At 50.6% G+C, this 23,228-nt stretch overlaps 2 protein-coding genes across 8 annotated transcripts in view; one reads left to right on the top strand and one right to left on the bottom strand.

The window, feature by feature from the left end:
• DENND3 (DENN domain containing 3) overlaps positions 1-6,130 on the top strand; it is a 68,808-nt gene extending 62,678 nt beyond the window's left edge. Inside the window, exons 20-23 of one of the 5 annotated variants that reach the window (XR_008509342.2) lie at positions 671-804; positions 2,300-2,381; positions 2,721-2,839; positions 2,916-2,935. Coding sequence is in view for 3 of the 5 variants with exons in the window: in XM_024251308.3 (XP_024107076.3) it covers positions 671-804; positions 2,721-2,839; positions 2,916-3,053; positions 4,417-4,617 (592 nt within the window). In the remaining 2 variants the exon portion in view is untranslated. Of the gene's footprint in view, positions 1-670; positions 805-2,299; positions 2,840-2,915; positions 3,054-4,137 lie in introns of those variants that run through there. The other 4 variants (XM_024251308.3, XM_054518915.2, XR_008509343.2 and 1 more) reach the window with 4 other exon arrangements.
• A 9,313-nt stretch (positions 6,131-15,443) lies between these two features.
• The window catches only part of SLC45A4 (solute carrier family 45 member 4), a 101,354-nt gene continuing 93,569 nt past the window's right edge, over positions 15,444-23,228 (bottom strand). For all 3 annotated transcript variants that reach the window (XM_054518919.2, XM_024251425.3, XM_054518918.2), the window contains one exon: positions 15,444-20,837. In XM_054518919.2, coding sequence (XP_054374894.1) covers positions 20,472-20,837 — 366 coding nt within the window. In that variant the 3' untranslated portion in view covers positions 15,444-20,471. The remainder of the gene's footprint in view (positions 20,838-23,228) is intronic.

The following is a 23,228-nucleotide window of genomic DNA, read 5'->3' on the forward strand; positions in this document are numbered from 1 at the left end:
TAGTCTGGAAGCAAAGCTGGCTCAGGAGGTTCAGGGGTGGCGCAGGGTGCAGGCTCGAGCCCAGCCCTGCCCACAGCCACCTGCACCTGCAGCCAGCCCATGTCGCCCGAGAGCTCTGAGGAACGTGCTGGCTCCCTGGTCCCTTGTGTGAACGGGGCCCACTGACGAGGTTCCATTTCAGGTCATGGTCATGTCATGGCTCCATGACAACACCTCATTGAGCCTGCGGCCTGCAGTGGTGGGAGAGGTGGGCGTCCCGAGAAACCCACCTTTTCCTGCCGAGTCAGTTACATTTGCGCCAAGCCTGGCTGTGGCCGCATTCATAGCATGTTTGCATGTTGTTATCATGTTTGCATGTTATGTTTGCAGGTTATCATGTTTGCAGGTTATTATCATGTTTGCAGGTTATCATGTTTGCAGGTTATGTTTGCATGTTATGTTATCATGTTTGCAGGTTATTATCATGTTTGCAGGTTATCATGTTTGCAGGTTATGTTTGCATGTTATGTTATCATGTTTGCAGGTTATCATGTTTGCAGGTCATGTTTGCAGTTTATCCGTGTTGAGCACATTTTCTCTCACGGCGACTTGGTTCTCTCCTGGGTTAAAATGTGTGCCGTGTTTTCAAGGGCCCAAGTTAAAGGTGTGTGTGTGTGTTTTGTGCCCCCAGCGAGGTGTACTCGTGCAGCATGGACGGCACGGTGCTGGCGTGGAATGTGAGCACGCTGCAGGTGACCAGCCGCTTCCAGCTGCCGAGAGGTGGCCTCACGTCCATCAGACTGCACGGCGGCCGCCTGTGGTGCTGTAAGTCCGGCCCCTGCCATCAGAGCGGGCACCCTACCTCCCTGCTCTGGGAAAAGGATGAATGAGAGCAGAAAGCCTCTTTCCTTTGCTTCATGCCTTTCCGGTCTTTATTTTAAACTCGGGTTCCCTTTCTGTGGTCGCAGCAACCTTTACTCCACCTGCACTGCTGCTCCTGGGGGCTCCCCAGGCCTCCCTCTGCTTTTCTACCCAGCGGCTGACGGGACGCCTGTCTTGCCTGGACCCACTACTGCTCTCCTGCCCCTACTACCCTTGGCTTTCGCTGTGCCTTGCTCTGGGGTTGAAGCTGGCCCAGGTGTCCCCTGGAGTCATGGCTGCTCCTCCTGGGAGGCCTCTGTGTGCATCACGTCTCCACACCTGGGGGCAGCTGGCGAGCTCGTGCCCTGTTCCCCTTGGCCGCTTGGCACAGAGCTGCAGCCTGGGACTCTCCGTGGACCCAGACTGGGGATTTTGCCAGGGGGCGATGGGAGGGGCAGGTGCTTTTCCTGGCTGCTGTGTCTGCATTTCTGGACACCCCAGAGCATGGAAGTTGCCTGCACTTTGAGGTCTTCCTTGGCATGTGCCAGATTACATGAGTGACGGCTGGGAATACGTTTTCTTTTTTGTAATGGAAGCGTGTTTCACATATAGTAAAGCTCACCAAGAAGTGCTCAGTTTGTTGTGTTTTGACAAACATCTAAACTACATAACCATGAAACAAATCAAGATACGCAGTGTTTCCATCACAGCTGAAAGCGTCTGTGCCCCTTTCCAGGCCGTGCCCCCATTCAGGGGATACAAGTGCTCTTAGTTCTGTCACTCTGAATTTGGTTTTTACAGAACTTTCTACTAAATGGACTCTACAGTAGGCTTTCTTCTGTATCTGGCTTTGTTCAGACAGCAGGATGTTTATAGTATTCATCGCTGATGTTCTGAGTATCAATATCAATAGCTTGTTCCTTCTTGCAGATTAATATTCCATTGTGTACATATGGAACAACTTGCTCATCCTTCCCCTGCCCCAAGTGCGCACTGGGTTCACTCTGCTTAACTGTTTGAAAAACTGTCAGACTGTTTTCTGAAGTGGCGGCAGCAGCTTCCACCCCACCCGCAGTCTCAGGTTTCGTTTCTTCACATCCTCACCCAGACTGGTTCTCACCTGTTTTTACTGATACCATCCCAGTGGGAGTGAAGTGGTGTCTTCTGGTTTGGATTTGTGGCTCCCTCACGGCTGATGGTGCTGAGCACTCTGTCGTGTGCCCGGTGCCCACTGACGCCTCCCCTGGAACAGTGCCCGTGCAGGTGTCTGCCCACTATTCCGCTCACTTTCAGGGCCGGTAGCGGCATGGTTGGGTGCAAGCCAACGGTTGTCCTTCTTCCCGTCATCTGTTATTTGTTCTGTTCTTCCTTTCTTGCCCTCTTTTGTATTGAATATTTTTATGTTCAATTTAATCTTCTTTACTGTTTTTAAGCATTATATTTTTGTTTTATTTTTCAGTGGTTGCTCTAAGAATTGCAATATGCAACCTTAACCGATCACCCTCCTCCTTAACTAACTATGATACTGCTGCATGGATAGGGTAAGAAGCTTACAACAGTATCAATTGTGGTAATCCCAATAATATATTCTTTAAAATTTTTGCTTAAGCAGTCAATGATCTTTCAAGAAAGTTAAGAAAAATTAAGAAATTGCCCATATATTTACCTTTTCTGGTGAGCTTCATTTCTTCTTAAAGACCCAGGTCTCTATCTTGCATTTTTTCCCAGTAGACCTCACCCGTGCACGCCTCAGGCGCCATGTGGCACATGGTGATCCCCCCATCACCACGCTGGAAAGAGTAGTGAGGCCGGCTCTGGTGCTGGCATCTTACGTTGCCGATGGCACTGCCTGGCCCCATCCTAGCTCCTTCCTTCCGCAGGCACAGGTAACAGCATCGTGGTCATGACAACAAATGGATTCCTCCGTCAAGAACTGAAGATTGAGGAGAACTTCAGAGACACCAGTACCTCCTTCCTGGCCTTCCAGCTCCTTCCTGAGGTATCCCAGCAGGGGCTGTGGGCCCAGCACGCGCGTGGCCCGGGGCCCATAGCCCACACCATGCCCTGTGTTTCAGGAGGAGCAGCTGTGGGCGGCCTGTGCAGGACGCAGCGAGGTTTACATCTGGAGCCTGAAGGACCTGGCCCAGCCCCCGCAGAGGGTGCCCCTCGAGGACTGCTCTGAGATCCACTGCATGATCCGGGTGAAGAAGCAGGTAGGGTGGAGGGCCTGCCATCCCCAGCATCCCTGCCAGGTCTCGCTTGCCCTGGCCGTGTCCCCATGCTCCCGAGAGCCAGCTGCACTCTCCTGCCTTCGCCTCTCAGGGCTCCCCTCCTAACAGGCACGTGCAGGGTTGGTGCCAACGGGCCCACAGGTCACCATGTGCTGGTTTCATGGTGTGGTCCAAGCACTCCACAGCGCATTCCCCCAAACTGGATGGCTTCAAATGACAGAACTTAATTTTCTCACAATTCTCGAGGCTGGAGGTCCAAAACCAAGGTGTCAGCAGAGCTGCTTCCCTCGAGGGCTCGGGGGGAGCGTGCACTCCAGGCCCTTCTCTCCACCACCCACTCATGTGGCCGCTGTCCTTGGCGTGCCCTGGCTGTGGATGTGGCACTCTAATCTGTGCCTGTGCCACATGGCACTCTCTCTCCCTGTGTGTGTCTCTTATGGGGATGCTGGTCCTACTGGATTAACCAGTGTGACCACATTTGAACTATCTGCAGACTCTATTTCCAAAGAAGCTCACATTCTGAGGTTCGGAGAGGATATGGATTTGGGGGGACACTGTTCAACCCATTACAGTCTGCCCTCTGGCCCCCTAAATCCACATCTGTTCCACATGCAAAATATACCCCCTCCATCACTACATCCCCCGAAGTTCTAGCCCATTCCAGCATCAGTTCTGAGCCCCAAATCTCCAAGTGAAGCCAGAGCCCTCCGATGTGGGTGAGCTGTGGGCGGGTCCTACCTGGGGCAGAACCAACCCCTCTTGCACTGTGAACCTGTGCGGCTAGAAACAGGCTGTCTCTTCCCAAAATACAAGGCTGGGCCAGGCAGAGGTTAGACATTCTCATCCGAAAAGGGAGAAATTGGAAGGAAAGCAGGACTTCCAGGCCCCGAGCAAGCCTGAGACACGGCGGGGCTGGGGCGGAATTTGTTTAGTGTTTTCCCCCATAACTTAACTGGGATATAATTGACGAATAAAAATTATATATATCTAAGGTATACAAGGTGATATTTCAGTATACATTGTGAAATAATCACAAGCTAATTACTGTATCTGTCACCTCACACAGGTGGCTGTTGTTTGGTGAGAGCACTCAAGATGCACCCCAGCACCTTTCCAGCACGCAATGCAGTCTTCTTCCCCAGAGGCCTCTCGGCCATTAGGTTCTAAGCCTGAGAAGGGTCCTCTGCACCTGCCAGGTGGCCCTGACCCTCAGGCGGCAGAGGCCCTGTCCAGGAAGGACATGGATTTGGAGGCACACGCGTCAATTCTGGGTAGCCAGGCAAAGCCCTGGCGCTCCTGGGAGGGACTTCTTTCCCTGCTGACCCCTCCCGTTTCTCCCTGGCAGGTCTGGGTGGGCAGCCAAGGGCTGTGGCAGGGAACACCCAAGGGGAAAATCTACGTGATTGATGCCGAGAGGAAGACCGTGGAGAAGGAGCTGGTGGCGCACATGGACACCGTGAGGACGCTGTGCTCGGCTGAGGACAGATACGTGCTGAGTGGGTCGGGCAGGGAGGAGGGGAAGGTCGCCATTTGGAAAGGGGAATAAACGTGGCTGAGCCTGCCAAGTGGAACCGTGCCCTACGTGTGGGGACTGGCTGCCCCCTAGAGCCTGCCAGGAGCAGAACCTGGAGGGGTGGCGGGGCAGGGCAGCCCAGGCTCAGCGTGGAGCCCGCTTACCGTGTGGCCAGCCGCAGGACCCATGGCCATGCACCTTCTCTTAGGCCTTCGGGCCCCCTGGTTAAACTGCACCAAGGGTGTTTCCTGTTGGGGTATGTCTCAGGCAGGCAGCTGCATCATCTTGTTGGTGATAACCTCTGCTGGGAGGTTACTTTGTGTGTTGCCTAGAAAGTTCTGGAATCCACAACCAGGGGCTGGCACTGGAGCCAGCAGCTTGGCCGAGTCACAGGTGACCCGTGGCCCTCACGTCTCTGGTTTTACCTTTCCTTACTTCATTCATTCACTCACCCAGTCCTACCGAGGAGCACTGGGCTGGGCACATGACAGTGAGCCGGGAGCCCCGGGGCCTCCAGCGAGGCCTGTGAGAAGGGTGGTTCAGGTAACCACTGTGGTCTTTCTCCCATCAGAGAAGGTGGACAGGGCCTACCCAGGTGGAGGGGACCACCCTGCGATCAGGTGTTCGGGGCAGGGGTTGGGCCAGCTGAGGCAAGCTGTCTTTTTTCCTTTCCTTTATAATAGATGCAAAATTTTTATAATAATCCTAGAGACCTTTTTTCTACCAAAGATCACAGACCAGAAAAAGTTCCATCTAAAATATCATGCTCAGGAAACTACATGGGACCAAAAGTAAAATAGCATCATGTATGATCCTGTCTTCCAGTGTGCCGCTCAATTTCCCTGAATCCGTGTGCACACTGTGTATGTGTATGTGCAGGATGCTTTACTGAACTCAACAAGATCTTAGCTGTACATAAATATTTGCAAAAGAGACCCTTTGCACCTTTTTACTGTAATGTTGAGATTTCATTACTTAAATGTTCTATGGAAGGTTCTGGTGTGGTTGTTGGAGCTGGAGGGAACGTGTCAGCACGTGCTGAGGGCATGGGGCCTGCCCCCTGGGCGCCCATCCACAAGCTGGGCCATGGAGCCCTAGCTTCTCAGGACACAGTCCCAGGGCTGGCGCATCCTGAGGGTCTCTGGGGCGTGTTTGCCAGGCTCCTGGGAGCTGCTTTCAGAAGCTCTGCAGTGCCTCCAGATGGAAAGGCGGGCCCGGCCTCCGGTTGGGTCTGCATCTTGGAGAGTCCACACCACGGACCAGGTTTTCCCCCAAGGCTTGGCTTTGCGTAGCCACTAACTTCTTGGGGCGTTCTGAGAGTGTGGGCGGAGCGAACTATGTGGCCTCATCCTCCCGCAAGGCTGTGCTTGCAGCCTGGGCACCTTCCCACTTTCTAGCTGGGGAGAGCTTGGATTTTGCTTTTGTAAACACATGAATCCTTATGATAAAAGTCTGTCAGAAATACATTTATAAATTATTTAATGCCAGTCCTCATGTAACCTCAGGCATCTTCAGCTTGTGGAGAATAAATTTGGTTTAATAAACACTGATGTCCAGCTCCTTACTTCATCCAACAGTGACTGGGGGAGGGTCTTGAAAATGACCCGGGACCATTCTGAACGTGCTCCTTCCTCACTCTAGGCACCGGTCACGTTATTTTAATGCAGACTCTTCATGTCTTTTCCCCATGGTGATAATTTCAAGATCTTGACAGTGATTGATTGCGTTTTAGGAAATGGTCACTCGTATAAAAGAGAAAACAGGTGAACAGAGGTGCTAACCAGGGAGTAAATGTGCTGGGCAGGCCCGGGTTCCATGTTTATTCTGTGTTGGTATGCAAACAGACAGAATCCTGGCCAGTGGAGTTTATTGAAATGGAAAGGGCACTTTGATGCCTTCGATTTTTTCCCCTGTGCTTTGGAGAGATTCCATTAGGAATGATTTGTCACGGAAAGGCCCCATATGAGCTGGAACTCATTCAACAGACTGTGATACCATCCCTGCCTCGGCTTTAGAAACCTGAATTAAATTGGTGCAAAAAAGTATTTCTCTTGAACCGGAAACCAGTATAGTTTAATAGAATTTCAGTTCTCCTGCCGTATTTCAAACAACAGAAAAGAAAGCTTGCTTTAGGGAGCCGGCACCGTTCACAACGCCAACCAAAAGCTTGCCCCAAGTCCCCATCACTGATGCAGAGGTTGTAAAGACAATCGCCTGGTAACATTTCTACGATTTGTTCTTGGAAGATGTGTCTACCTGAGCTGTTTTCAAAGGACAGCCCTTAGCACTGCATGTGAATGTAACATCTGAATTAAAAGTGCATGAATTTTGTCTGCTTCTTGAGGATTCCTTGCACAGATGAAGGGGTGCTTTCTCTGCATGGCTGAGGAGGGCATGGTTGGAGAGTGCGGCAGGGTTGCCTCACCGTCTCTGCTGCCCGCAGCTCTTTGCATGTCTTGGAGCAATACTGTGCCATCCCCCAGAAGGTGGGGCAGAGGCTCACAGACACAGCTGGTTTCTGTCACCCGCGTTGCTGCCGCTGAGCTGCAGTGTGAGCCGAGGTGCGCACAGGACTCGGGGGAGCTCTGCAGTTATCTGTCCAGGAATCTTGGCGGATTCTTAAAGACACAGCCCAGGGTCACGGGCACGGCAGATGCGCTGGGGCCGGATGGGAGCCTGACCCAGGCCTAGCTGCAGATCTGGCCACAAGCCCTGAACCCCCCATAAAACGGGGGTGGTTCCTTCTTGCAGGGCCCACATGGAGCCCGACAGGGGCACACTGAACACCCAGTCTGTTGCTGGGCTCCCAGGAACACCTCAGAGAATGCTCCATCCTGGCCTGTGTGCTGGGCCCGTTGAGAACATTAAGGAGAAATGAGAATGTGATGGCTCCTGTTGCGGGTTGAATGACGCCCTCAAAAACATATGTCCATGTCCTAATCCCCGGGACCTGTGGATCTGACCTTATTTAGATTAGATAAAGGGTCTCTGTAGATGTCATTAAGGATCTGAAGATGAGCCCCTCCTGGATTCTGGGTGGGCCCTAAATCCAATGACAAATGTCCTGAGGAGGAAAAGACACATGGGGACAGGCCACGTGAAGACAGAGGCAGAGGCAGGAGCAACGCAGCCACAAGCCCAGGATCCCGGAGCCACGGGGAGCTGGAAGAGGCTAGGACGCTTCTTTCCCCAGAGCCCTCAGAGGGGGTGTGGCCCTGCCAGCACCTGGATCTCAGACTTCTGGCCTCCAGAACGGTGAGAAAATAAATGTCGGGTGCATGACCCCCCACCACCACGCCTGGTTTGTGGTGTTTGTTCTGGCAGCCACAGGAAACTCTTCCAGCTCCTGTTTGTTGCCTGTGTGTTGCCCGTGTGCTCCAGTCAGGTGCTGTGCCAGGCGCTTTAGGGGCACTGTTGTGTATGATCCTCAGGACCCCGTGGCATGGAGAGGATCATCCCCATTTTACACCCAGGATACGTTGGCCCCAGTACTAAGAGCAAAGTGGAGGTTGGGGGCATACCTCACTGCCAAGGAAGCAGGGCTGGGCTTGGAGAGGCCCTCAGAAGCTGCTCTTGCCCTGACGTGCAGCCTTTCTTTCCGCTAGTGCTCTCACCTTTAACAAGGCGCTGGGAGCGGGGCCGAAGCTGGCGGTCCTGAGATGTGTTAGCAGCAGCCCCTGGCCCATTCAGGGAGGATCCTGGGATGAGGGAGGGGGTAAACTCACCTTACTTTGGTGGTAGAGGAGAGTAAGTCTCACTAGCTCTGCATCTTTCCCTGAGGGTCAAGGGAGCGTATTCTGCAGCTCTAGGTGCTGGGCCAGCAAACCACTGCTACGGTTCTGCTGGGTCTAATGGTGGTCATCCAGGGCTAGGGGCTGAGGCCATGTGTGCAGAGGTTGACAGGAGGCTCAAAGGAGATGGAGTAGGACAATGGTGCAGTTAGTGGAGCCCGAGCATCACTGACACCCCCACAGGGATGGCTACAAAATGAAATATTAAAAAAGATTCACCAAAAAGACAGGAAAGCAGTGACAGAGGAACAAAAAGCCAGATGTGACAGGTAGAAAATAAGTAGCAAGATGGTAGACTTCAACCTAACCATATTGATAATTACGTTCAGTGTAAATGGATGCAACACTCCAATTAAAAGGCAGAGGTTGTCAAACTAGATCTAAAAGGAAACTCAACCATAAGTTGTCTACAAGTGACTCACTTTAAATATAAAAACACAAATGAGATAAGAGTAGAAGCATGAAAAAAGTTTTAGGCTGGATGTGGTGGCTCACACCTATAATCCTAGCACTTTGGGAAGCTTAGGCAGGAGGATCACTTGAGCCCAGGAATTCGGGACCAGCCTGGGCAACACAGTGAGACCCCCATCTCTATAAAAACATTACAAAATTAGCTGGATGTGGTGGTGCAGACCCAGCTACTCACGGGGCTGAGGTGGTGGGAGGATCGCTTGAGCCTGGGAGGTCAATGCTGCAGTGAACTGTGATCATGTCACTGCACTCACTCAGCCTGGGTGACAGAGTGAGCAGAGTGAGACCCTGTCTGAAAACAAAAAGAAAAAGTTTTACTATGCCAACAGTAAGTATTAAAAAGCTGGTATGGTTATATTACTATCAGACAAAACATACTTCATGGTATACTACAAGAAACAGGGAAAGCATAATAATAAGGTCAATTCATCACGAAGATGAATTAACTAATAATAAGAGATTTAAGAGATATGAAGCAAGCATGGTAGAACTATAGGAGAAAATAGACAAAATCCACAATCATAGAGATTTTAACACTAGAAAAAGTAAAGAAAAAATTAGCAAGGATATAGATTTAACAACACTGTCAACCAGCCTGACCTGACACAGAACACTACAGCCAACAACAGCAGAATATCCATTCTTGTCACGTGCACATGGAACGTTCGTTAAGCTGGATCACATGCTGGGCTATAAAATAAATTTGAAGATTTAAATATTACAGACTGTGTTCTCTGACCACACAGACATGGAATGGCATATCAACAGTGATAATATGCCTAAAAACTCAAAATTAAAATTACGTTGGGAGATTAAACAACATACTTCAAAATAACCCAATCAGTCAAAGAAGAAACACAAAGGAAATTAGAAAATATTTTGAACTGAATGATAGTGAAAACACAATATATCCGAATGTATGGGATGCAGGCCGGGCATGGTGGTGCATGCCTATAATCCTAGCACTTTGGGAGGCCAAGGCAGGAGGATCCCTTGAGCCCAGGAGTTCGAGACCAGCCTGGGCAACATAGGCAGATGCTATCTCTTCATTTTTAAAGAAAATTAAAAACCAAAATGTATGAGATGTAGCTAAGGAGAACAATTATAACTTTAAATGCCTCTATTAGCAGAAAGGTTTCAAATCAGCTATCTAAATTTTAATCATAAGAATGTAGAAAAATAAAAGCATGTTTAAATAAAATAAGGAAGGTAATAATAAAGACCAAAACTCAATGAAAGGGAAAACAATCAGCAAAGCCAAAAGTTCATTCTCTAATTGATAACCCCTATCAAGACTGATGAAGGAAAACACACACATGCACGAATCTCATTCCAGTATCAGGAATGAAGTGAGATACAAATCTTACATACATCACAAGGATATTATGAATAACTAGTTTAAAATATGCAAATTTCTTAAAAATAACTTTATGAAACCAACACAAGGAGGAATAAAATCTGAGGAGTCTTAAGTCTATAAAGGAAATTGGTTTGTAGTCAAAAATCTCTCAGAAAGAAGAAATCTCCCAGAAAGACGAGATCTCTAGGCTCAATTGCTTTCACTAGTTAATTCTAACAAACTCTTAACTATGGCATAATAGAATTTACAGAAACCCTTTCAGAAGAATAGAAGAGGAGAGAACCCTTCCAAACTCATTTTAGGAGACCAGCATGAACCTATAGTTGACAAAGATCTTACAGGAAAATAAAATTATAGATCAATTTCCATCAGAAACATAGATGCAAAATTCCTGGGGTATCTACCCAGAGGAAAATAAGTCATGACATGAAAAAGTCACTTGCACATGCATATTTATAGCGGCACAATTCGCAATTGCAAAAATATGGAACTAGCCCAAATGCCCACCAACCAGCGAGTGGATAAAGAAAATGTGGTGTATTTACATCATGGAATACTACTCAGCCATAAAAAGGAATGAAATAATGGTATCCACAGCAAACGGGATGGAATTGGAGACCATTATTCTAAGTGATGGAGAACATCATATGTTCTCACTGATATGGCGAGCTAAGCTACGAGGATGCAAAGGCATAAGAATGATACAATGGACTTTGGGTACTCGGCGGGGAAGGGTGAGAGAGGGGCAAGTGATGAAAGATTACACACTGGGTACAGTGTACACTGCTCGGGTGATGGTACACAAAAATCTCAAATCACCGCCAAGGAACTTACCCATGTAACCAAACACCACCTGTTCCTCAAAAACCTAAATTAACAACAACAAAAGGGCCAGGCATGGTGGCTCACGCCTGTAATCCCAGCACTTTGGGAGGCCGAGGCGGGCGGATCACCTGAGGTCGGGAGTTTGAGACCAGCCTGACCAACATGGAGAAGCCCTGTCTCTACTAAAAATACAAAAAAAAATTAGCCAGGTGTGGTGGCGCATGCCTGTAATCCCAGCTACTTGGGAGGCTGAGGCAGGAGAATTGCTTGAACCTGGGAGTCAGAGGTTGTGGTGAGCTAAGATCACGCCATTGCACTTCAGCCTGGACAAGAAGAGCGAAACTCTGTCTCAAAAAAAACAAACAAACAAAAAAACCCAAACACAAAATAAAACAAAAAAACCACCACAGATGCAACATTCTTAAACAAAATATTAGCAGATCGAATCCAGCAATATTTTTAAAGATTAATATATCATGACCAAGTGGGGTTGCAAAATGCAAGGTGAATTTAACATTCAAAACTCAATCAATGTAACTTAACATATCAGTAGAACAATGGAGAAAAGCCATAACGATCATCTCAATAGATGCAGAAAAAGGGAACTTCCTCAAATTGATAAAGAACATTTACAAGAAACCCACAGTAAGCATCATACTTAATGGTGAAAGACAAATTGCTTTCCCCCAAGAATGGGAACAAGGCAGGGATATTCACTTTCCCCCTTCCTATTAACATTGTACTAGAGATTCTAGCCAGGGCAATAGGGGGAAAAAGAAAGGGCATAAAGATTGTACTGGCTCAGCAGAACATTGAGGGGGAAAAAAAGATGATTGTACTGGAAGAGGCAAAACCATCTTTATTAGAAGACGGCAAGACCATTTATATAAATCCTAAAGAATCTATTTTAAAAACTAGAATATTTTTCTAGTTTTTTCTATAAGGTACTGGATACAAGGTCAATATTACAATCATTACATTACTATATTCTAACAGCAAACAACTTGTAAACGTTTAAAATACAGTAGCATAAAAAAACACATTCAACAGAAATAAATTTAATGAATGATGTAAAAGACTGAAAACTCAAAAACATTGCTGAGACAAAAAAAGACTGAAATAAAAGATATACCATTTTCATGGACTGGGAGATTAAATATTATAAAGATGTTAGTTATCTCCAAATTGATCTGATAGATTCAATTTAATCCCAATCAATGCTAACATAATTTTTTAAAAAGAAATTGAGAATTTGATTATAACATATATGGAAATGCAAAGTAGAATATTTAAGATAACTTTCAAAAAGAAGATCAAGCCAGGTGAGATGGCTCAAGCTAGAGGACTCATATACCTTTATGCTTTACTAAAAAGCTATAGTAATTAAAACAGAGCAGGATTTGACATAAATATAGATAATTAAATCAATGGAACAAAACGTAGGGTCTAGATGTGCAAGCGTAAAGTCAGTTGACTATACAAAAACAAAATTCCAAGACAATTCAGTAACGAAAGTCTGTTCAGCAAATGGTGCTCCAACGACTGGATAAATGTATGGAAAAGGGAAGCAGCTCAACACTTAACCTCACTATACATAATTTAACTCAAGGTGGCTCACCCACCTAAATGTAAAGCTAGAAGCTCTGGAAACAAGCACATCTTTGCCACCTTGGTGCAAAGATTTTTCTAGAGAGAGCACACAAAAAAGCTAAACACTAAAGAAAAAATGGATAAATTGGACTTTATCAATATCATTAAGGAAAAAAAAATATTTGCAATACCATATCTGACAAAGAATTTTCATCCAAAATATATAGAGTTTTTACATATCAGTAACAAGAAGAACAGCTCAATTTAAAAATGGGCAAACAAGACCGGGCACGGTGGCTCATACCTGTAATCCCAGAACTTTAGGAGGCTGAGCGAGGCAGGAGGACTGCTTGAGCCCAGGAGTGTGAGACCAGCCCGGACAACATAGGGAAACCCTATTTCTACCAAAAAAAAAAAAAAAAAAAAAAAGCAGCCCATGGCCGTGTGCACCTTCAGTCCCAGCTATTTAATTGGCTGAGGCGGGAAGATGGCCAGAGCCCAAGATGCTTCAGTGAGCCACAATCAACCTTGGGCACTCCAGCCTGGGCAACAGAGGGAGACCCTGTCTCAAAGAAAAAAAAAGAAAAGTTACACCCTGGAATGCTAACAGCTATTACAGAATGCAGTAGGTCTACATGCAGGAACAAGGAAAGTTGAAGATATTTTGCTAAACAACAACAAAAAATGTAGGTTGCAAAACTCTGCATAGTGGTTCAAATTTCGTTTTAAAAAAATTAACAGTAGTGTGGAGACAAAGATGTGAAGACGGGCCGGGCGCCGTGGCTCACGCTTGTAATCCCAGCACTTTGGGAGACCGAGGCGGGCAGATCACTTGAGTCAGGAGTTCGAGACCAGCCTGGCCAACATGGTGAGACCCCACCTGTACTAAAAGTACAAAAATTAGCCGGGTGCGGGTGTCAATTATCCCAGCTACTCGGGAGGCTGAGGCGGGAGAATCGCTTGAACCTGGGAGGCAGAGGTTGCAGTGAGCTGAGGTCGCACCATTGCACTCCAGCCTGGGCGACAAAGTGAGACTCCGTCTCAAAAAGAACAAACAAACAAAGACTGCGGGTTGGGAGGCCTGGGGCACTGATTCTGTCTTGGCGACTTCTTCTTGCCCCGTGATGGCCGCTGGGTACGCAGGGCTCATCCTTGGTGAGCATCCTGGGGAAAGGCCAGGAAAGGGGCGCAGCGCCGGGTGTTCCCTCCTAGCCTGGTCGCTCGGGGGGAGCGTTGACGGGGTGTAGGTCTGGTGCTCGCTCAGGTGGGCCAGGCACCCGCGCGCCAGGTGAGGCGGTGGGGCGGGCGGGGGAACACACGCCCCTGGCCCCTGCGCCGCCGTCACGGCCGCCCACCACCCGGGGGCGGGGGTCCTCGTGGGGTGCCCATTCCACCTCCCCGCCCACAGGCACTGGGCCCCGGGCAGCCGCCGGGTTGCGGGGCTCCCGGCATCTCGGGCTCCCACTGCTCCAGGCCTGTCCCGGGGCGGGGAGCGTCTCCGTGTCCGCGGCGGGATTGCGGCGCGGGGGCCGGGCGTCCCCTGCAGGAAACTGTTCTCGCTCGCCACCTCCTCCACCTGGGAGGGAACCGCCTGGATTTTGGGTCCTGCCCCCCTCTGCGCCCTGGGCCTCCACCTGTGTTCCCAAAGCGCAGCCCCGAGTCTGGGGCGCGGGGCGTGCCGTGGTGGGCGGAGGTTTCCATAGCCCCTCCCTGCCAGGGACGGCGGGGCGGGGCGGGGCGGGGCGGGGCGGGGCGGGGCGGGACCGTGCGCACCGGGAGGACGACAGGGGACGCCGGGGGTTCGCGTCAGTCAGGGCGCCGGGCAGGGTCCCGGGCAAGGTCCCAGAGGGCAAGCGAGGTCCCGGAGGGCAAATGGGGTCTTGGGTGCAGTCTGGGCGGCCCTGGCTCTCCGCCCCACTCCCGTCTGGCCGAAGGACCGCGACCATCCCTTTAGTCCCCACCACAGAGCGATCAGCCTGCGTTTTGCAGCAGGGCGCCCAGGTAACAGCGCCAGAGTGGCCCAGCCGGGACTTGTCCCCAGGTCCGGAGGCTCCTGGCTTCCGTGGGCCCCCAACTACGCAGGTCCCATCCAGGAGCCCCGTGGTGACACCCCCCCAACTATCAAAGTCCCTCGTCCCTTTCTCCCTAGTCTGAGCAGATCCCTTCTACCCCACACCCCGACCCTGCTGGGACCCCTTCCACGCCCCACAAATCAGAAGAGCCACTGAAGAAAACTCGCTTCCGGATTCAAACCCCAGCAGCTGGGTAACCCGGGGCAAGTCCCCTCCCTTTCATTTCCTCCACTGCCAACTGCCAGTCACAGCCCTCAGTGGGGTGCCAGAGGACAGAGATGTCTCACTCTGCCTGTAGGAAGGTCAGTGGAGCGCTCTTCCAGCAGCCCCAGGACCCCGTATGTCCCCTGGGGCGGCAAAGCCAGGTGCACACACTGGGCCACCCCATCCTCAGCCCAGCGTGGCCACTCCTGCTGGCAGCAACAGCAAGCAGACTGCCTCCTTAAGACACTGGCTCCAGGGACAGTCAGGAACCCTTCAGCAGAGGTAGACCGCGGGCCCCACCCCAGCTCCACCAGAACAGGCCTGCAGAAGGCCCAGGCCTCAACCCCGCCTGAGCGGGCCTGTGTGTGGGTTCCAGGGACAGGCCCCAGATTTACCAGCTGGTGGGGCCGCTGGGAAACAAATGCTCTGGTACTTAGGCCCGGCTCCCCTCCGCAGGCCTCAGACAGCCCACTAGACCCACTAGGCTCCAGGAAGGCAGAGGGCAGGAGACTACAGGGAAGTGACAGACACACCCACATCATCATGTCAGAGGGAAAAGTTTATTGAGTCAGCCACAGAGGAACAGAGAACAGACGCAAGGAGGTTCTGTGTGCATGGAGGAAATCAGGGCACTGCACAGCCGAACCCTGTGCAGGACAGAGGCGCGCGGACAGCAGCGCATGCCACAAACATTCAGCTGGCAAAGAAACAGAGCAGAACCCAAGGGCTCTGTGTACACACAGACACAAACATGAGGCCACTGTTACCCAACTAATAGAAAAGTCATGAGAGACACGACACTTCCTTACGACCTCCTCCTCATAAAACGTAACATTATGTGTTTAACACACACTTAACACCATTGCTAAATCAGCAAGAGCTATTATAGTGCTCCAACTTAATAAGTTGATAAAAAGCTGTCCTGTGGCCAGTTCACAATGGAACTAAATAGTTTCGTTCCGAGATGCCTGGGGAGTTTCATTGGCAACGAGGCATTTCCTACAAACGGGTCATTCTGTCACCAGGGGATGGTCTCAGTCCACGGCACAGAGCGACGTGCCCCTGGCAGCCCTGTGGAGGGCAAGGGATGCCGCTAGGAAGGGTGCTCAGTCCCCCTGAAGGACCCAAGGAGGGGCTGGCCAACGGGCCACCTTGAGCTCTGGCCAGAGAGTGATGGCTGGCTTTGCATGAGGAGGTGACAAGAACTTTAGGCTGGGTCCCCAACATGCTGTGTGCACGGGCTTTGTTCAACTCGGAACTGAACTGACACCTCTCCCAGGTGGTGAAGGGCAGAACCCCCCCAGGAGCTCTCGGAAGCAGGGGTCCCTCACGACAGGCCTGTGGCACCAGGCTTGGAGGCAGGGAGCTGGTGTCTCTCAGAAGCGGTGCGTGCTGGTGGGAGGCAGAGGGACAAACGAGGCTGACTCCGCAGCAACAGTCCCTCGCACGCTGTGTGGTGGCTAAAGCTGGACCAAAGTTAAGAAGCGAAACAGCGTGGGAAAAGGTGTCCATCTTTTCTGAAGCCGGTTGATGTCTAGTGTGGACAGCAATATTTGGTGTTTTACAAACCTGGTCTCTAATAGGGGCCGCCATCGCTGGTGGCTGCACAAACCATTACCCATAGAAGGGAACAGTTTGTATCTTTGAGAGTATTTTTCAAACATGTCACCCGAACATCACCGCCCCAGCGGTGGGAGAGCCGAGGGTGGCCTGCAGCCCCGCTTCCGGCCTTCTTGTTGCTGCAAGGATGGCTTCCTGTTCAGCTCTGGGGTTCTAGGTGGTCACAGAGCAAGTCCTCCACACCTGGGGCCTTCAAGAAACACCTCCTGAGGGCTGTTGGGAGCCACTAACCATCTGAGGAGGGCTCAGTGGCCCTGCCTCCCCCCGGGGACAGGACTGGACAGAGTGCTTCTCCCGGGGGCCTGAGGCTTTCAAGGGCAGGTGACCAAGAGGCAGCACACAGCGCTGGCGTGTTCAGTGGCAGTTTGGATGATTCCAGCTAAGGCCCCTGCCTGAGAGTGAGAAAAACAACACTCCAAAGCTAGCTCTTCAGCCACCAGGGAACGCATGATGCCAGTCTGCCGACAGACCCAGGAAAGGGGGCACAGGCAGGCCGGCCCAGCTGAGCGCTCACGGCCTCTGCCCCTTCCCACCAGCTCGCATTCCTGCACCTGGAAACTTCTGCCATGTGTCAAGGGGAAGCTCATTAAAAGAGTCTTTACTTAGCTGACTTGTATAGGGAACAAAACCACCACAAATGAGACCGACATTACCCTAGTTTGGTAACTGGTCTTTGCGCGTTACACGAGACTCGACCAACCAACACACCCTGCCTGACACTCCAGTCAGCGTGCAGAGGCACCCGGGCCACCAGCCTGCACAGCCCACACCCGAAGGGTGCCATGAGCCCAACTCCAGCTGCGTCCTCAGCACTGGATGGCTGGCCGGCTGGCCAGCTTCCCCAGGGAGCACCCGCACGGCCTCCTCGTCCCTCTCGGGCAAGGCTGCCAGCCACAGCACCTCCCCTTTGACACTGACTGGCGTCCCCAGCCCCGCCTTGGTACTGCATCTATCTGAGGTACAAGGTTAGAAGCCACAGACACCTGAGCTGCAGCCTGACCAACACAAGCTGTGGGCGCGATGGCGCTTTGCAGACAAGACAGCCTTCCCGCCTGCCCTTCTTCTCGGCTTCCCTTAAGACACAAGGTGATGACACGGACAGTTTCAAGTGAGTGCAATCTGGAAATAATCTCAGTGCAAGGGAGGGGTTGAGGCTAAAGATGTGACGACCTGGTCCTCGCTGTGGCCAGGCCGGGCCCAAACGCACCGCCAGAGCCCTGGTCACCCACACCTGCCTCCCGGGAAGGCAGCTCCAGAAAGCGACTGTACTGACCTTGGACCCCAGCCCCCGCGGTCCCCTCATCTGGGGTCCGCACACTGACCTGCACGCTAAGAAGGGCTTTGCTTGCAAACACCTGAAGTGCTGATAGCTTGATGAGTCTACAAAGTGTGCAGACACTGACTCCTGTCTCCGAGGAGCACACAACAGTGTGCTTGTCCCTGGCTGGCACTGGCTTCCGGCACGTTCATACTCTGACAGTGGCTATGGCTAGGCCACCTGGAGGGCACTGAATGGCCTTTGTTGTCCTTCAGATTAGTCGAGGCTGGGATCTCAAGGGTTAACACACTGTTCAGAGGGGGGTTGCGAAGCCCCTCTTCCTCCTAAAAAATCAAGTCGCAGCCAGGCCCTGAGACTTCTGCACTCCCAGCTGGCGAGGAATCGGCTTTGGTGAGCCCTGGATCCGGCCCCTGGGCCTTCAGATGAGGGTGGGAAGCCTCAGGCAAGGGGTGGCCCCCAGATGAACCCGCATTTGGTGTGGTTTGGGTCGGATCTTGATTCGGGTCAGGCCACTGCCACCCCACATCCGCTGCTCTCTTGCCTCCATCTGTTTTACAGTCGTCAGGACGAGAAGCCAGAGAAACCAGCTAAGACGGAAGCTGCGCCTCGAGATCCTGACAAGTACAGCTAGGTCTCAGAGAGGGGATCTACAGTCTTAAAGCCACTAGAGGATCAAGTTGCATAGAGTGAGCTGCCATGGACGCCCGGCCAAGGTGAGGAAGCCAGGGGTGCCGTCCCCCAGAGAAGAAGGGCCACAGTGCCCAGCCCACGGGGCTCCTGCTGGCCGGAGGGCTCGCAGCAAAGCTGGCGGCACTTTCAGTAGCCGGACTTGCCCTGTCCAAGCACGAAGTTCACAAGGCCATTCTCAAGTTTTCACACATCCAGAAAATGTTCTTGAAGTCTTGAAGTCAGTCCTCTGCGATCCTGGGACACCGTGGCCTGGCAGACGCACCGTGCGTGAGCAGGCACCCAACTGCCACCCGGACACAAACACACAATCTATGAAGTGCCACCAGCGGCAGGAGACACGGCAAGACCAGAGGCCCATCAAGTACATTAAACAGTCGTTCCTTTAAATACACAGAAAATTCAAGTAATTTATTTAAAAACTGCTTTAGTTTCATCTTGAAATATATATACGTGTATATATATATTTGCTCTAGAATGATCATATATTGCAGCATGATTCTCATGCATTTCAAAGTACTTTATTTAAAAAACAACTTGAGGCAGCAAAAGTATTAAAATTGTCTGACTTTATCCGTGTGATGTGCGGGGCCTCCCTGTCTCCTGATCTCAGTAAGCTTAAACTGACCGTTTCAAATCGGCTTAGTTCTAAAGAGACTGTGGTTTGGAAAACATTTTGAAGTAGCTGCAGTACTTGCCCGAATTTTGCTTATTCGTTGAAACCAGAACGACTGTGCGGAGCCCTCCGGTGACAGGGGCCTTAGCTGTCCCAGACTTATGCTTCCCTTTGCACCTGTCCTGATTCCAGCGTTGAGCAGGTGGGCAGGCGAGCAGGCGAGGAAGGCATGGAGTTCCGACAGGTTCCAGCACGCATGTCCCCTTCGCAAGCGGGGGAGGCCCTCGCACATCCACACACCCGAGGTAGCCTTGCGGCGGGACTTGGGAGGCAGGGCCCGCCGGGAGCTCTGCTCTCAGGAATCCCCAGCAAATGGTTTAGAGACGAATCAAAGTGCAGTGAAAGTCAACGTTTCCTTCCCCCTGACATTGGGAGGGGTCTGGAGGGGCAACCTGGCCTCCTAGTAGAGTCCTTCAGATGGGATGAGCGGGGTCACGTAGCTGGGCGCAGACACACTCACACACGCAAGCAGGAGCTCACCTGGAGCTCACGCTCCGCCCCCAGGTGGTGCCCAGCCCATCCCTGGGCAGGGTGTCTGGGAGCCGCCCCTGCAAATCACTGTCTTCTGCCCAGGCCCCCCAGACCAGCCTCCTCCCAGCTTTGGTGTGCGGCCACTGCCCAAGGACAGGGCTGCCCTGGGCACAATGTGTCAAACTCGCTGAGGAAAAGAAGATACATTGTTCTTCTAAGAAAACCACATTGTGGAAAAGAAAATTTTTTTTCTAAAATAATCATAAAGAAAAATACTCTCCAACAGCTGCGGCACCAGCCAATGTGACGAGATCTGACAGACGTCAATACCTGCAGGCGTCTACAGAGAGGAAATTTGATAAAAATATTTTAGTCACTGACTACACTACCATTATCTGAAGCATTCAGATAAGACCTAGCAGAGAATGTCAGATTTTGTTTTCAATTATAATTTTAGAAATGCAAAATCTTATTTTTTCTAAATTGCTTATTGTCTATATAAATGTTTTATATAATTTAAAAACATGCAGAATAATATACCTGCAGAATAAAAGAGCTGAAATTAAAAGATCTTTTTCAATTAAAAAAAATATTTCAAATGATTTTTTTAATTATCGAAAAAGTGGTTAGTGTGGTATTTGCCTAGTAGCTCAAACCTACCCTACGACTACTGAATTGTGGCTATGGGGGCGGAGGGGCTCTGGCCCGCACTGCCGGGTCGGCCACAGCATCTGCAGGGCTCCGCGGTGTCTCTGCTCCTGCCCGTGGCCTGGCCCCGCCACTCACCCGCCCGCCCGCCCGCCCGCCCGCTTGGTGGAATGTGTGTAAACAGGAGTGCGGCTCAGACCACGGACTCCGTCTCCACCGGTCCCTGCAGGCCCGCCTTTCGCGTGAGCTTCAGCACGGTGGGCTTTCCGCTGTTCCCGCTGGCCCCACCTTCGCTGGCCAACTGGGAAGACAGGCCTTTCTGCTCCTCCTTGGCCTCCTCTGACACGTCGGGATAGATCACCAGAAATGTGGCCGTCAGGAAGCCCAGGAAAGAGCCCACAGAGGCCACCATGGGGATGACGCGGACAGTCCCCACGGCGTCGACCACGCCCCCAAGGGCAGAGGCCACCAGGATCTGTGAGATGTACACCTGGCAGGACAGGATGGCGCAATCGATGCCAAACCCTCGCTTGGAGTTCCCGGGGCTGTGGTGGACATACTGCAAGAGAGCAAACGAGGCGGTGAGTGGCTGGAGAAGGTAGCCGCCACCAGCGCTTCAAAACTGTGAGTATTAACCCAGAAGCCTGGAAACATGACTTGTCTTCCACCGAGTCCCTTGGCAACCACTCCTGCCTGAGCACCCTCAAGCCCCAGCTCCTGCCCAGCACTGTGCAGGCAGGAGAGGTGGGAGGTTCTAGCTCAAGGAGAGGGCAGGTGTGGAAGCAACTCTGTCAATCCCATCGGGACGTGGGCTTCCCAGGAACCTGGCCTCCAGTCTCAAGGAGAGGTGGCAGGGCCAGGCTCCACCAGGCGGGCTCCCCCTCACCCTGGTGGTCTGCAGCAGGGGCTGAGTGGGGAGGGGTGCCGTGAGCCCAGGTTGATGCCTCCCAAAGTATAACTGCAGGTGGCCACGTGCAACAAAGGCTGGACACATGGAAAGAGTGAGCAGTTTCACTTGTGTTTCTTTCACAAAGATACAAAAGAAAACTGCTGTACATATATTACTACCATTAGACAGCATCTCTGCAAAGGCCTTTTCCTAGAGATAGTGAAAAAAAGGTCAGTCCACTAAGAAGCTAAAAAACAAAGCAGCTCTAAATCTGTGTACCATAATCACAGTGACAGATTGTTATATACCTTCCATAAAGTAGACAAAAGCAGTAAGAGAAGAGCTAAGCAATGTCAAGGTTGACCTCACAGACAGAGACGGGGCACTAGGTGGAGGACCCACATTCTTTCCAAGCGTACATGGAACATTTACCAACACGCGTGATGTGCTGGGCCACAAAGGAAGCCTCAGCTAACTGTAAGGCTGCAACCACATGGGGTATGTTCTCTGGCCATTAAGGAGTCACACTGGAAATCAGTAACAACAGGACAACTGGAAAAAGCCCAAATGTCAGAAATTCATCAATGTCCTTCTAAATAATTCATGGTTCAAGATAGAAATCGTAATGAAAATTATAAAAATCTTTTAAAAGAAAACACAACATTAAAACCTGCATGGTACAGCTAAAGGTGTGTGTGGAGGGAAACTGACCTTAAATACAAATATTAGGCTGGAAATCAGAGTAAGAAATGAGCAACAGCAAATTAAACCAAGACATAACGGAAGGCAGGAGACAGCAAAGGGCGGCAATGAACGCGCAAGCACGCGGACACGCAGCAGGGAGGACTGAGACACCAAAGTTTCTTTGAAACACAAATAAAATCAATAAAGTCTCAGATAACTAATACGGGAGGAAAAAGGTGTTATCACTATAGGTTCCATCACATTAGATCATAAGAGAACAATTTAATGCTAATAATTTTGAAAGTGCAGATGAAATGGACACATTCTGAGAAAAACACAAATTAAAGCATCATACTCTGGGCTGGGCACAGTGGCTTCCACCTATAATCCCAGCACCTTGGGAGGCCAAGACGGGTGGATCACCTGAGGTCAGGAGTTTGAGACCAGCCTGGCCAACATGGTGAAACCTCGCCTCTACTAAAAATACAAAAATTAGCCGGGTGTGGTGGCAGGCACCTGTAATTCCAGCTACTCGGGAGGCTGAGTAGCTAGAAGGCAGAGGTTGCAGTGAGCCGAGCCGAGATCGCACCACTGCACTCCAGCCTGGGCGACAGATCGAGACTCTGTCTCCAAAAAAAAAAAAAAAAAAAAAAGCATCATACTTCCTAGTAAGATATTAAATACTCCCCTGTTGAGTTTGAAAGAGCAAACACCACTTCTAGGTATTTAGTATTGGAGGTTCCAGCCATTCCAAGAAGGCAAGGAAAATAAGTAACAGGTACCAAGGATCAGGAAGGAGAAAACAGAGCTCATTAGACACAGATGATGTGGCTGTGTACGTAGATGGCCCAAAGAATCTCCAGATGTGCTGAGGATTAATAATAGAAGGGCATGTCACACTGATGCACTGAGGATTAATAATAGAAGCATATGTCACACTTAGGGATAGGAAGTTCCATACTACAAAGTCATTCACTCTCCCCAAATTGACCCATATAATTTGTTTTTAATTTTAAAAGCCCAGAAGCTGAATCTAACATTTAGATGACAAATAAATGGTTAAGAATAGCCAAGACAATCTTGAAGAAGAACAAAGTTGAGGGATTTCTACTACCAGTTTTCAGGACTTATTATAAAACTAGTTAGAGACAGTTGACATTTGTCCAAGAATAGACAGACTAGCAGAAGAGAAGAGAGCGGAAACACATGCTTACACGGAAGCCCAATTTATGGCAAAGATGGCACTGCACAGAGGGGCGGGGAGCAGCGCTGGGTCATGACCTGGGTAGACACCCATATGTAGGGAAAAAAATAAAAGTCTTGAACCCCTACCTCAAACCACACACACCACATCTACTCCAAGGAGACTGTCAACCA

This window comes from Pongo abelii, chromosome 7 (genome assembly GCF_028885655.2).
Source record: "Pongo abelii isolate AG06213 chromosome 7, NHGRI_mPonAbe1-v2.0_pri, whole genome shotgun sequence".
NCBI classification, from domain to species: Eukaryota; Metazoa; Chordata; class Mammalia; order Primates; family Hominidae; genus Pongo; species Pongo abelii.